Genomic DNA, 14,418 nt, shown 5'->3' on the forward strand with positions numbered 1-14,418 from the left:
ATACCGAACCTTGGTGTCTGATAAAGCTGCCAACCTTTGCTACTTTAATCAGTTCCAAACCTATCTCATCGCACTACTCATCTCTTTTGACAGTTTTTCAATTTTAACTTCTAAAACTCTTTCTTTTTCTTTTTGGTTTTTTTCACTTCTCTAGTTGTACAGATTTACCATGCGATGAGTTCTTTAGTACTGGGCAACAAGCAATTAGTCAACTAAGAATAGAGGTATATATATTACCTTTCATACATGGTAATGTTCCCAGACTTTGAAGCACAACATATATGCTGTAGACATATACCATAGAATACCGGGATGTCCAAAAAGTTAACGGATGTTCTAAATAAAAAGCTGGATTTCACAAACAATTCTCCCATAGACATATTCTTCCAAGAATTGGATAACTTCTTCGGCCGCATTAATCAGAAAGATTTTAAAACAAGCATATATGATGATCTACAATTAAACAATGACCAATTGGTAGATACCCTTCTTTCGTACTTTGAACGTATCTGTCGACTTGTTTCAGAAAAACAAGAAGAGAACAATGACTTAATCCCTATTTCTTTGCATGACATGAAGCATTTCGATACATTGGTTAATTTACTTGTGATTCATGGTATCAATGCCAATTTACCAGTTCCTATACAGATTCCGTTAGAGCAGAGAAGACTCGACTCGTTCAGAGATGAAAATAAACTCTATAAGTTGGATGTTATCCCCACAGCGGGGAAATGCTCAGAAGCTTTGAAAAGAATGCTTCTTTCTTTCGAGAATATCTTTTTGAACGCACCAACAAGTCATTATGTGAGAAAGATACTACTCAAGGGAGGTCCCGGATACGCAGATACTTTGATCGGCTATATGTCGTTAATGTACGCTGCCACTAGTTCCGTGGATGCGAAAGCTTACGAACAAAAGTTACGTCAATTGGAAAAGATAAAAGATACTTATTCGTTGTTTGAAATCTATTCTTTATTCTTATCGACAATAAAGAATGACAAATTTAAGTACTGGCCTTTGAACAGATTAAGTTTGCTTGTGGTGGAACGTGATGATGGATTAATATCTTTAGTGGACTTTATCGTGGGGGTTAGAGAGGATGACCAGGTAGACACATCTAAATTTGAAAGGGTAAATAGAATTGTTCTTGCTAAACCGAAAACCCTAACTAGTGTTCAATATTTTGACAAGTTATTTGTCCAGATATATGAATGTTTCACGCACGTGGATAAACCCATCTTAATAAGCTGTCTAAATGGGATAGTTACCGCTTTTTATTTGAGGAACAAAAGAATCGTCAGAGACTTCCTCTTTACTAAGATTAACAAAGTACTATACAATACAGATAATACTAATATACCTGTCAAGGACGTCAATAATGTTATTAATGTTCTTATATCTGTTGGGCGGACCACGTATACTGATTTGATAACTGATATGATAGCAAGTTACAAGAATGGACAAGACTTCTATCTAAATCTATGGATCTATGCGATGTTTTTGAAAAAAGGCCAAAAGTCAACGCCTAAAAATGAGGGAGAACCACCTTATTACAATATCATTTTAGGCCTAATAAAAACGTATATGGTAGTTACCGATAATTATAAAGACCTGGACATCATACTTTCAAACATGGTAAACTATGATCATGATACATGGGAATACAGAATTGACCTTGAAACTCAATTACCTTACATATCTACTAAGGATCAAAATATAAGCGAAAGTTTGGGAATTGGGAAACTAAGTGTTGAAGAAGAAACTACTAAAAAATTTCAAAAAATGCTCATGGATATCGATCCAGCAGTTGATCTCTTTATTGAATTACTAACCAAAATTGATGATCAGCAAGTTAATAAATCTATCTTCTCAGCAGTTACTAATAGTTGGTTGAAGCAAATACCTAATCTCCAAACTGAAAACATTAAACCGCTTCAGAAAGTAGGCAATGAGGAAGATGATGATGATAGCTCTTTTGCCGATAATATACAGTCAATGATTTTCTTAAAAGTTTTGGAAAGAATGAATGAGGTTTTCAAATCCAATTTGTTGACAGAACCTTCAGACCTTTTGGTTATAATATTGCAAATATTGGAATTTGCTAAAACAAATAAGGAACTTCCAAAAGAGCCTGATTCTGATGATGAGGATGACGAAGATGATGGGGATGATGAACAATTGATGAGTCCGTCTGATACGTTTGGAATCGCCTTAAAATTACTGAATTCAGTCCTCCCTACATTCCATTCTGCCTGTAATGAAAAGGAGAAAACTTTACTAACTTCTATCCGTCAAAAGACTATTAACCTTAAGAGTGCAGCTTGGCAAAATATTGTTAGACAAATTGATGATATTTTGGCTCAAGAGCCTTCATATCAAGATGATGATGATGATAAGAATAATGATAAAGCACTTTTGAAAAAGGCTTTAGCAAATATTAATGATCCTTTAGTCCCTATTCGTGCTCATGGTTTGTTGCAATTAAGGCAGTTACTTCAAAAAAGATCTAAGCAAGTAGATATTAAAAAGGTATTCATGATTCACATCACACAATTACATGATCAAGATCCTTTCATATATTTGAACGTAATAAGGGGTTTGGGAATGCTCATTGATATTCGACCTGATGAAACATTGCAGCTATTATTCAAGGCCTACCGTGCAAAAGAAAGTAAATCTAGTGTCGATGATATCCTAAAAATTGGTGAGGTTCTTATGAACTATGTATCCGTCCAGGGTGAAACATTTACAGGTAAAAATTCTGCAGAATTGATTTCAATATGTTTGGAAAATGTGAAAGAAAAAGAGAGAGTTGACAATCGAGTAAGAATGTCATCAATGTCTATACTTGGTAAGTGCTTAGAACTAAATGCTCTAGGAATTCAAGATTTCATAGGGGATATTTTGGACTGCGCATTTGGTATTTTGACCTTTGAAACGAATACAAATTCAGACGATGAAGACATAAAAAAGAATCCTGCAATTATGCGGAGAAGTGCTGTGCATTTAATATACGATCTCTTGTCGAATTCTGGTTTAGGACTATTTCCTGAAAGCTATGGTGTCGAGAAGGTTAAGACCACTCTTTCGTATATTAAAAGCCAAGATAACGACTTCTTAGTATGTGAGCAAATTGGTACTGTCTTAAACCAAATCGATATACATCTTCAGAATTCAATGATACCAGATAACATAAATTCGCCATCTCTTAAACAACTACAACTGTAAATATTTAGTTTCCGAAAACATATTTTGTTAGCTGGGTTCAGGAAAGAAAAGGTACCAAGTTCAACATATCCTTCAAAGGAGTCTGTTTTGACGATACTTCTCTTGTTACTAAAGATCTTGTCACAAGAATACAAAAGTAAGGATAAGAGGATGTGTAAAAAACAGTTTAAATATCTATTTAACTCACTTGTTTGTTTCGTTCCAGTATGATGTTTTGGAAATCAGGCCATTGTGGTGAATGTTTTGCAAAAGGAACAGTTTGCGGTTAAGTTCTTTAAACGCCTTAAATGCTGCCATATGGGTACAAGGCAGTATATCTGTGTATGTAATGTTAATTTCGTATTGTTTTTTTCCCGATTAGATCAGGCTATCTCAAATACTGTAGGTTTATATTAGACTTGATCATTCAATCTAATTACTTGTAAGCGAAATAAATTGCGGCGATAACAGTGAGGAATATCGTGAAACCAATGTTGAACTTGAACTCTTCATCTTCTTCGGTTACAGCAACCTTTGCATCATATTCAGATCTATCCATTACCTTCTTGTATATTGGGGTTTCTTTAGGTTTGACACCAGCTGGTAATTGTTCTTGGTACATAGATTCGATAAATTGTTCGATCTTTGCTATTTGAATGTTAATTTTCAAGTAACTTGGGTCTTCAACAGTAACTCTCTTCTTAATATCACGTAGGTAATACTGGAAAATTTCTACGCAACCTCTCAAGGTTCTGGATTTGAGGATCAAGTAACAAGTAGTACCTTTTCTAATCTTAACATTTTCATGCAAAACCTTAGGATTAGCAAACACAAGCGATAAAGTAGCGATTGCCATAACTTGAGGGATAGCGCAGAATTGAAAGGATGATTGTTCATGTACCGAAGCCAAGAAGTGTAGTACACTTTGGATGTGACTCATTGCGTTGAGAACAAGATGGTTAATGCAGTAAATACCCTGTTGAGTATGTTCTGGCTTAGCGAAGTCTGAAAGTTTCTCTGCATACAAAGACCATATTTCTTTTGGCCAAAAAGAGCGTCCATCTTCTAAATCCTCTGCATAATCTCTAATGATGTTGGTCTTTTGCAAGAATAGACCCATGTCTTCATATAAATGAACATTTTCTTCATATAAGTCTTTTGAGCTGAAATTTGCTAAAACGAGCAATTGTGTTAGCCCATCACCAACTAAACCGGCAACATAATGACAGTATAGATCATAGTCTTTAACCGATTGTAGTCCATTTAGGTTAAAGTTTTCATCCAAAATGTAGTCAGCCATACCGTTACCCATCTTATGAGTGATTTCTTTGATGACTTTTTGATACTCTGGCTTCAATTTGTGGAATTCTTTTAGGATGGCAGTGAAATCGACCAACACATCACGATCTTTTTCGGTAGGAGAATTTCCATCAAAAGACCATTCTTCTAGTTCCAATTTAGTGTCAAATTCACGTAATAGAGGAATTTTAATCTTTGAATCAATAGTCATGTCATCTTCAACAGTATCTAATGCTCTTAAAACTAAATAGAAAATAGCAACAGCATTACGCAATTCGGGGTGCAACTCCATAATCACCGAAGCAAACGATCTAGAAGTCAATTTTAGAAGTTCATGGCATCTTTTTAGCTCAGGCGTCTTTTCGCTTTCAGCTTCAGCAAACAATGGCTTTCTGAAAAGCTTCAATTTCAGAGCAGCCTTTAGCTCTAAAGGATGCGATAGTAGCTGTCCAACTTTACCCATTTGTTCAGTAGTTTGATACTCAAGGAATGGCTTCTCTAATGTGAGAAAATTCCAATTCTCCAATTGTATTTATATTGACTATAGTAAAACACCTTATGTTAGTTTTATATTCCAAATATTTCAGTAAATATCGTTTTTTTTTTTGTCGTAGAGGTATGCACTTCAGTTTTCCAAACGAGAAAAAGCGAAGACAAGATCCGCAAGGAACAAGACCATTGTTCCAAAAAACAAAAAGATAGCGAAGGACACTAAAAAGTACGAATGATATTTCCGCACTTTGGCGATCTATGAATTGAAAAATGAGAATGCATTCGGAATAAAGAAATTTTACACATTGATTCTAATGATGTATAAAAACAGTTTAAATGTGGAAAATGGCTTTATACGAATGTGTCATTTTTATCAGTTGACAAATTTGAAGTCGAAAGAGAGTTTCAGTTCTGAAAAGATCAATGAAAATATTCTTAAGAAGTTTGTAAAAAAAAACTAACTATGAAGTACATTTCATGTTAATACTGTATATCAATGCTAAAGCTGCCACTTTATAGAGCATGAAGGGGGGTTCATTAGTTTGAATGACTTCCTCATACAAAGACGTTACAGTAACAAAGAAAAAGTAAAAAAAAGTAGGTCGTACCCGGATTCGAACCGGGGTTGTTCGGATCAAAACCGAAAGTGATAACCACTACACTATACAACCGGATAGTTGTATATTTGAAAGGTCTGACGGTACATATTGTGGGTTCTGGGATTTTCCAGTCATGTGTCTTTAATTCAAGATCTGTGGTATCTGTTGCATCCATAGTGTTTATTAGCTATATATCTAGTATTTTTTGTTGATGAACCTGAAGCTCTGGTGTAACTGTGTTTAGGGTGCCATTGCTCGGATATAATGCCTGTTTATATAATAATTCAGATTGATTGATGATAAACATCCCTTATGTAAAATCTTGATACTTAACCGCCTATTACATTGATAGTTACCCGATCATAGTTTATGATTGGTTCCAACACATATCGACGGAGACCGGTCTGATATGGGGTAAGTTGTTTAAGTGTGGCTATGGCATATTTTTACTCTTCTCTTCCCATCCGTGTAAAGTTGAGTTTTTAGTCGTCTTTATCTCGTTAACGATGTTGTCGTTACCACGTTGGTCATTTTCTTGACCCCCACATTAATATCATATCTATGCATGTATAAAGAGAGAAGGGGCAAGAACATTAACATTTTTGAAAAACAGTTGTTAACCATGACGTATACTTGAAAGAAGAGAGAAGTTTATACTTGTAAGCTGTTAAGCAGTCCGGTTGAAGTGTTTCAACTATTGGTCTACGGACAATATCCATAATAACGATACCGGAATGACAAAAACTGAAAAAGACAAGATGCTTGCTGGAGAAGCGTTTGATGGATGGGATCCTGATTTGGTTACTGAACGTGACAGGGCGCGAGAACTCTTATCACAATACAATAGTACAACTCCTAAAGACATCGAACTTAGAAACCAAATTTTAGAAAAGCTGGTTGTTAAATCAGGCGTTGCGTATATCGAACCTAATTTCCGTTGTGATTATGGGTATAATATAATTCTTGGCCGGAATTTCTACGCCAACTTTGATTGCGTATTCCTTGATGGTAACAAGATTGAAATCGGGGATGATGTTCAATTGGGACCTGGTGTCCATATTTACACGGCCTCACACCCTTTGGATCCAGAAGAAAGAGCAAATGGTGTCGAATTTGCGTTTCCTGTTAAGATTGGAAGTAATGTATGGATTGGGGGTCACTCCACTATCCTTCCTGGGGTTACAATTGGAAACAACTCTATAATTGGGGCTGGTAGTCTGGTTAATAAAGACGTCCCAGCAAATGTCGTTGTGGCGGGAAACCCAGCTAAAGTAATTAAGGAAATTCCTGTGAAGAACAAATAAATATACTGAAATATTTATAAAGGTGCCTGGCGCTAATTAAGAAGAATTTTAGTAGAGCTATAATGTAAATTTATTTTTAATCCCTCTTAATTTCGTGAACTGTAGGTGCTTGTAAACAAGTTTGCTACATAGAACTCAACCATTGAATTAACACTTAGTGAATATCATGTGGAAGGGTGGTTTATGTGACATAGTGATTAAAGCTTGTCGATATGTAGTTCCCAAACTCGTCGACTGACAACTATCCGGTTGTATAGTGTAGTGGTTATCACTTTCGGTTTTGATCCGAACAACCCCGGTTCGAATCCGGGTACGACCTACTTTTTTGCATCATTCCTATAATTTTTTTTTTTTCTTAAAACGTACTATCAACTAGTTCATCCACGTTATGCGAGAACTCTGTTAATCAATGAAACAATGAGCCAGACGATGCTTCATTTACTGCACTGCAAAACAAGCATAAAGCACAATTCCACCAACGATTGGTGGACTATATTTTAACCGTCGAGGGATGTTCTAGTCAGCTACATAGGTAGGACAGTACTTCTTTCTCTTTATATTCAAATTGCAGACACACACCCTCGATTGTTGATAGATTTAACTTAAAAACCACAATATGAGCGATTCAGATAATAACTCCTTCACGCAAGACAACCATCCATTAGAAACAGTTGGAAATGCAATGATCAGGTTTGTTTTGGCCAATAATGGGTCAGTCTCGAAAACTGCAGTGATCAACAGAGCAAAAATGCTACAGACACTAAACGAAATCGTGAACAAAGAAGGGGTGAAACCAATACCGTTTAACAAGGTATATGAATACATGGACAGTAAGTTGATGGAAACGTTTGGGTATCACTTGTATGGCGTTGCAGCTGGCAAGAAAAGCGGCACGAAAAGACCGTTTTCTGCAACCCAGACTGAAACTCAAATGCAGACACAGTTCCAAACACAAACTCAATTCCAAACACAGGCCCCTGTGAATACACAAACACAAGGCGAACCCAGTAATGGCACCACCAGTGTTGTACCGTCTGAAATCGCAGGACAGGATCTAAAATCACGTGGCCAGTACTTCGTGCTCATCAGAAACTATGATACGTCGCAATTGCATCGCTATAACAAACTTATACTGGACCATGCGAGCAGCATGTACCACAGGAAAGTCTCTACAGATAACCTTGCGTATGAGGGAAACGATTACTCACTGAACCTGGACCCCACGCTCGACAACGACATAGGAAATGGCGATGCACTCCTCGCCCTCAAAGGAATAATAACCATCACCATTTGCATTGTGTTGCTATCCAAAAACAGCATCCTCGAATCAGAACTCCTACAACACTACGAAAAGTTCGGCATCTTTAATGATGGGCGCGACATACCAATAATACGAATGCCATGCACTGATCTTCTCAACCTGCTGGTGAAGAACAACTACCTCAGCAAGTCCCAAGAAAAACAAGCAGACTTACAGCAAGAGATCGTCATATACGCCATCGGAAGAAGAACCCTAATCGAGTTCCCGAAGCACTCCTTGATCAACTTATGTAAAGAAGTCCTTGACCTCGATGACAGCCAACTGGATCTGCTGCAGAACACTGTCCAGGTCCTCGCAGCAAATGCATACGAAGAGTCCTAAAGAGAAAGCTACATCTTCTCTCATAGAAAACCATGTACACCAAGTACTCACCATGGGCCGAAATCTACTATTTATTGTCTATAAACATAATTAATTAAGCCTTTCTTCCGCCTGCCCCCCATATACGAAGCTTAGCTTAGCTTAGCTTCCTTTTCCTAATTTTCGTTTAACGTCGTTTACAACAATTCCCTAATCCCTTCGAAATTCTCTGTCTCGCTCTGTTTCCCCATTGATCTTCGTACAAATCATATTTCCGTCATTTCATCTCTGATAGTTTCTACCGAAGAGAACGCGCCTGAATCCCAAGGTGGTTCACGTTTCTACGTGGTTTTGGCGTAGCGGAAATGAAAAACTGAAAAAATGATAGAAAAAAAAAAAAAATGCAACTGCTGTATTATTGCACCATGAAATATATATGGAACTTATTATAAAATCATTGACGGCCTAACTCAGTTTAAACATTTAGACACCCAGGTTCTTACAGTACTAGATCGGTTTGTCGAGGTAGGGTGTGTGTATATAAGTTAGCAGCAACGCAATTTTAATTTAGCTTTGCTCCCATCGGTCTTTGAATTTCCCAGCCTAGCATAAAGAAAGATATAACTTTTAGTCTCGTTTAAGACACCCAGATTCAGATTTTAATTGATATTTAGGTACGATAGAGATAGAGACGGGTAGGTAACTAGCTGATCGAGAGGATAATAACATCAATACTACTACTAATAATAAGCAGAATAATTTAGAAAAATGCCAGCAGGGTTGGATAATTTGGATTTTGCAGTGCTTTGTGCACTTGCGCTTGCTGTAGTTGCGTACTTGGGACGTGATACTTTGAAGAATCTGTTTACATCGGACAATTCGTTGACCAATGTGACATCGGATTCTCGCGATTTGGTCGAAGTTGTGAAGGAGAACGGTAAGAACTTTGTGGTTCTTTTCGCTTCTCAAACGGGTACCGGTGAGGATTACGCCAGAAAGTTTGCTAAGGAACTAATCTCGAAATTCCAGTTGAAGGTCATGTGTGCTGATGTTGAGAAGTACGACTTTGACAACTTGCATTTGTTGCCTTCGAGCATCCCAGTGTCCTTTTTCGTCTCTACTTATGGTGAAGGTGACTTCCCAGATGGCGCTTTACCAATGGAGGAGTATTTGAGTGGAGTGGAAGAAGGTTCTTTGAGCAACTTGAAGTACACTTTGTTCGGTCTAGGTAATTCGACATACGAGTTTTTCAATGGTGCTTCAAAGAAGACCGAAGGCTACTTGAAGGCTGCTGGTGCTCATTTGATCGGTACTGCTGGCTTGGCAGATGACGGTGCTGGTACTACAGACGAAGACTACTTGTCCTGGAAGGAAGCTACTTTAGAGGCATTGAAGGATGTCTTGCGTCTAGATGAGCACGAGGAAAAATTCGAACCAGCATTCAAATACGAGGAATTGGAACAATTCCACGATGAATCTGTCTCCCAAGGTGAACCAAACGCATCATATTTGCCAATCAACAGTCCTAAGGCACCATTCACACAAGCTCAACCTTTCCTAGCTCCAATCGTCAAGTCAAAAGAGTTGTTCAAGGACCCAACCCGTAACTGTATTCATGCAGAGATCAGCCTAGAGGGCTCAAATCTAAAATATACCACCGGTGACCACATTGGTATTTTACCATCAAACTCTGATGAGCACGTGAAGCAGTTCTTGGAAACTTTCAACTTGAAACCACATACAGTTTTCGATTTGATCTCTACCGACCCAACTTCAAAGCCACCATTCCCAGTCCCATGCAGTATCGGTGCTGCTGTCAGACACTACATAGAAATCACTGGCCCTGTATCGAGAGCCACTTTTGGCCAATTGGTAGAATTCGCACCAAACGAGGAAGCGAAGAACAAGCTATCTCAACTAGCCAAAGACAAAGATGACTTCGCTAGAGAAATTACAGCCAAGCATTTCAACTTTGCTGATGCCGTTCTTTATGTGTCAGGAGGCAAGCCATGGACTACTGTGCCATGGAATTTCCTAGTGGAAACTCTGCCTCACATGCAACCTCGTTACTACTCTATTTCTTCGTCAAGCACTTCAGAGCCAGGAACTGTTCACATTACTGCCGTTGTGGAAAACGAACCAAACACAGAGGTAGAAGGTAAGAGAATCACAGGTGTAACCACCAACTTGCTAAGAAACATCGAGCTAGTTCAAAACAAGAAGGATGTTGAAGCTTCTACGCTTCCAATCAGATTCGATTTGAACGGTCCACGTAACTTGTACCATGGATTCAAACTACCAATTCATATTCGTCATTCCCAGTTCAGATTACCATCAAACCCTAGTACTCCAGTTATCATGGTGGGTCCAGGTACCGGTGTCGCACCATTCCGTGGGTTCATCAGAGAAAGATGCGCCTACAAGGACCACCACAAGGACGATTCTGAGGCAGTGGAGCAATTAGGTAAACACATTCTATTCTACGGTAGTAGGAATTTGGACGATTACTTGTACTCCGAAGAATGGCCTGAGTATGCTAAAAAGCTAGGGGAAAGTTTCGAACTAGTCGTCGCTCACTCCAGATTAAACCCTCAAAAGAAAGTCTACGTGCAAGATTTACTAATTGATAGAGCAGAAGATATTTTCAAGTTGATCAAAGAGGGCGCGTTCATCTACGTGTGTGGTGACGCAAAGGGGATGGCCCAAGGTGTACACAAGGCTCTAGTACAGATCGTCTCCCAAGGAAACAACATTTCTGAAGAAGACGCTGCTGGTGTCATTAAGATGATGAAGACCACAGGAAAGTACCAAGAAGATGTCTGGTAAATAAAGTTTTTCTCTTTTTATTTCTCTCGCATATAAGCGATGACGAATGAGAGTACCTCATATATAATAACAAGTATAGAATAAATTAAGCAAAATACAACAGTGCTAGCATTCAGTATATACGTCTATATTAAGAACAACAACAGAATGATTAAGCGGGTGTCTCAAGGATCAGCGAGATGTTTATTAATATAACTTTTTTTACTTCATACGAGCATCTCGTGTCAACTTCATCTACCCTTACTATTTTATATACATTACGACTCATAGAATTAAAATTTAAAAAAAAAAAAAAAAAAAAATAAGAAGCCCAGCTGCCGGCTTTTCAAACTACTACATCCACATCACATCTTCCAAACCTAATCTATATAATTAGTGACAGGCAAACTAAGACAACATAAGATACAATTCGAGCCCGTCGAATAGCCCCGGAAAATGAAGATAGTGCTACAAAAAGTTAGTGAGGCAAGCGTAACTGTGGGAAACGCAATTGTGTCGCAGATCAAGCATGGCTACATGCTTCTCGTCGGAATCGGGGTCGATGATACAGTAGAGGACATCGACAAATTGTCCAAGAAGATCCTAAATTTCAGAGGGTTTGACGACGATTCCGGGTACGGATGGAAGAGAAACATCAAGGATGTTGGGGGCGAGATTCTATCCGTATCTCAGTTCACTTTACTTGCCCGCACCAATAAGGGAACCAAACCAGATTTCCACCTTGCGCAGCGCGGCGACCTGGCCAACGAACTTTACGAACAATTTCTGGATAGATTGAAGGCTGGTCTTGGAGAAGAAAAGATCAAGAACGGTGTGTTTGGTGCCATGATGAGCTGCCAGCTCACTAACGAGGGACCAGTCACCATCATTTTTGACTCGAAGGCGTGAACAGTTCATTTTAATGGTCTCGTGAGCAGAGCAGAGCAGAGTTATGTGGTAAGTATTATCATTATTATATACAACACGTAATGTAATGGGAAAAATGTATTATGTATGGCATACAGTGGTAACGGAAACAGAAAGTGTGGCGTCATGGAAATATCACATGACTGCCCAAGTACGAAAATCACCGTCTCGAGTAGTAAAGGCGAAGAAAGAAATTCAAAAAGAGAAACAACTGCTACTGTGTCGAATAGGAAGAGTCATGCCGGGTCTGAGTGCCGGACATTCTTATATATAAAGGGCGGTACTTGTCCAAAAACAGTCAGACAACGAATCAGCTAACAAACAAACCAAACAACCAACCAACCGACTAATCAACCAACAGCTAGACATAGCGACAGATCGGAAACAACACGAATCTTCTTCCTTTCACTCTCAGATGTGCCGTTTTCTAATATACAAGGGCAAGGAGCCCATCAAGCTGTCGCACTTGCTAACCAGACCAGAGCATTCGATCATCAAACAGTCGTTTGATTCGCGGCTTAGACTCGATAGAAGGAGACCGATGAATGGGGACGGGTTCGGCGTCGCCTACTATACGGAAGACCCAGAGATAAACCTCGACGGACCATGCCTGTTCAAAGCTATCACTCCTGCATGGAATAACCAGAACCTAGAGACGCTAGCCGAGAAAACCAAGTCGCGGCTTGTGTTTGCACATGTGCGTGCAAGCACGTACGGGACCTTGAGTGAGACGAACTGCCACCCATTCACGTACCACAGACTAACTTTCATGCACAACGGCGGTATAGGTAATTTCCACCGCATCAAACGGAAATTGTTCAACCGCATAGACGACAAGTACTTGTTGATCATCCAGGGGAGCACGGACTCAGAATGCGCGTTTGCGTTGTTCTTGGATGTTTTGGACAAGATGGGCTATGACCCGGCCGAGGCTGGCGGTTGTTTAGACAGTACCGCAGCAGCGGAAGTTACGTCCCCAAGTACGACTAACACTGCAGCGGGGAAGACGCAGCGCGAACGCGAACACCACCGCGCGCGCAGCAATCACGTCTTGCTCAGACGCGCGTTGGTGCAAACGATTGACCTTTTGAGACAATGGACAAAAGAGGCAGCCGCCGAAGAGGCCGAGGCCCGCAACGCCAAGGCGAAAGGAACACCTGCCGCCAGTCATGTGCGCGTAGAAGACGTGTTTGAACCATCGCTCCTCAATTTCGCCGTCACAGACGGCGAGTGCATAGTTGTATCGCGGTACATTACGTCAAGCACGGACGAAGCACCTTCTTTGCATTTCAGCTGTGGCTCCAGTTTCGTCGAATCGGCACCCGGAGAGTACCGAATGGAGCGTCTGGACAGAAACCAGGATGTGGTAATGGTTGCGAGCGAGCCGCTAACGTTTGAACGAGGCGATTGGACCGCTGTGCCGACAAACAGTATACTAACGGTGCGGAATCAAACGGTGCTTTTGCATCCTCTCATCGACGAATACTACCAGACTGACCCACTGTATGCCAGAAGCGCAACACTTGCGGAGAGTAAGGGTCTCATGGGCAGTGTTCCGGTGTCCAGCCCGGTGGACCCCAAGGTTCCACCTTTGGAGAGGGACCGCAGAGTCTATCTCACGTGACTAACGTCGGCCATATATATATATATATATATATGTGTGTATTTATTAATATTATTGCTTGACTGCCTGCCTGACTGCCTGCCCTGCGCGCGAGCCATGGGTGAAAAACAGCCGGGGAGTGGAAAGTCTAATTCAAGACACATGTGACCATCAGTTACCCTGACCCCTCAATCCTACCCCTCTGACGTAACGTAAGGTAACGTAGCTTGTCGGAACGACAAGCATGTGACAAGCAAATACGGGCGACGACTCCCCCGCGGGATTGAGCTGGGCGACGATACGATGCGATACGATACGGTACGATACGATCAGAACAAGACAAAGAAAAGATGCCGGTGGGCATGGGAGCCCGCCCGCGATTACGCTGCCTCGCGGGACCTCCGCTGGGCCTTGTCTCGCGGTCTTGGTTCTCCGTACAACATGGAATTTTAGGAAATTTGCGGTCTTTTTGTTGTTTTTTTTTACCGTTTTCGCAGTAAAAAAGCCCAGTTTGGCCATGTTTTTGTTCTAGCAGTATTTCCAATCAATTTTTTTTTTTAT

The 14,418-nt window shown here is 40.0% G+C and overlaps 7 protein-coding genes and 2 non-coding genes across 9 annotated transcripts; 7 read left to right on the top strand and 2 right to left on the bottom strand.

The window, feature by feature from the left end:
* Positions 1–312: 312 nt before the first annotated feature.
* On the top strand, positions 313–3,228 carry RTP1 (Rtp1p; the record flags this gene model as incomplete). The annotated part of the gene is made up of 1 exon (XM_022818359.1): positions 313–3,228. One exon carries the CDS (start codon positions 313–315, stop codon positions 3,226–3,228), a length of 2,916 nt encoding a protein of 971 aa, XP_022675035.1.
* Positions 3,229–3,643: 415 nt separating this feature from the next.
* ERG9 (bifunctional farnesyl-diphosphate farnesyltransferase/squalene synthase) lies at positions 3,644–4,969 on the bottom strand (the record flags this gene model as incomplete). Its single annotated transcript, XM_022818360.1, has 1 exon — positions 3,644–4,969. The coding sequence occupies one exon, from the start codon at positions 4,967–4,969 to the stop codon at positions 3,644–3,646; it is 1,326 nt and encodes a 441-aa protein (XP_022675036.1).
* A 628-nt stretch (positions 4,970–5,597) lies between these two features.
* On the bottom strand, positions 5,598–5,669 carry KLMA_R224. Its single transcript has one exon. It is a non-coding gene; the product is annotated as a tRNA-Gln (tRNA).
* A 662-nt stretch (positions 5,670–6,331) lies between these two features.
* Positions 6,332–6,901, top strand: maa (acetyltransferase; the record flags this gene model as incomplete). The annotated part of the gene is made up of 1 exon (XM_022818361.1): positions 6,332–6,901. One exon carries the CDS (start codon positions 6,332–6,334, stop codon positions 6,899–6,901), a length of 570 nt encoding a protein of 189 aa, XP_022675037.1.
* A 247-nt stretch (positions 6,902–7,148) lies between these two features.
* Positions 7,149–7,220, top strand: KLMA_R225. The gene has a single exon. It is a non-coding gene; the product is annotated as a tRNA-Gln (tRNA).
* Positions 7,221–7,517: 297 nt separating this feature from the next.
* NSE3 (Smc5-Smc6 complex subunit NSE3) lies at positions 7,518–8,543 on the top strand (the record flags this gene model as incomplete). The annotated part of the gene is made up of 1 exon (XM_022818364.1): positions 7,518–8,543. One exon carries the CDS (start codon positions 7,518–7,520, stop codon positions 8,541–8,543), a length of 1,026 nt encoding a protein of 341 aa, XP_022675038.1.
* Positions 8,544–8,923: 380 nt separating this feature from the next.
* NCP1 (NADPH--hemoprotein reductase) lies at positions 8,924–11,348 on the top strand (the record flags this gene model as incomplete). The annotated part of the gene is made up of 2 exons (XM_022818365.1): positions 8,924–8,934; positions 9,287–11,348. 2 exons carry the CDS (start codon positions 8,924–8,926, stop codon positions 11,346–11,348), a joined length of 2,073 nt encoding a protein of 690 aa, XP_022675039.1.
* Positions 11,349–11,783: 435 nt separating this feature from the next.
* On the top strand, positions 11,784–12,236 carry DTD1 (D-tyrosyl-tRNA(Tyr) deacylase; the record flags this gene model as incomplete). Its single annotated transcript, XM_022818366.1, has 1 exon — positions 11,784–12,236. The coding sequence occupies one exon, from the start codon at positions 11,784–11,786 to the stop codon at positions 12,234–12,236; it is 453 nt and encodes a 150-aa protein (XP_022675040.1).
* Positions 12,237–12,669: 433 nt separating this feature from the next.
* On the top strand, positions 12,670–13,878 carry DUG3 (glutamine amidotransferase subunit DUG3; the record flags this gene model as incomplete). Its single annotated transcript, XM_022818367.1, has 1 exon — positions 12,670–13,878. One exon carries the CDS (start codon positions 12,670–12,672, stop codon positions 13,876–13,878), a length of 1,209 nt encoding a protein of 402 aa, XP_022675041.1.
* Between the last annotated feature and the right edge of the window lie 540 nt (positions 13,879–14,418).

Source organism: Kluyveromyces marxianus, chromosome 2 (genome assembly GCF_001417885.1).
Source record: "Kluyveromyces marxianus DMKU3-1042 DNA, complete genome, chromosome 2".
NCBI classification, from domain to species: domain Eukaryota; kingdom Fungi; phylum Ascomycota; class Saccharomycetes; order Saccharomycetales; family Saccharomycetaceae; genus Kluyveromyces; species Kluyveromyces marxianus.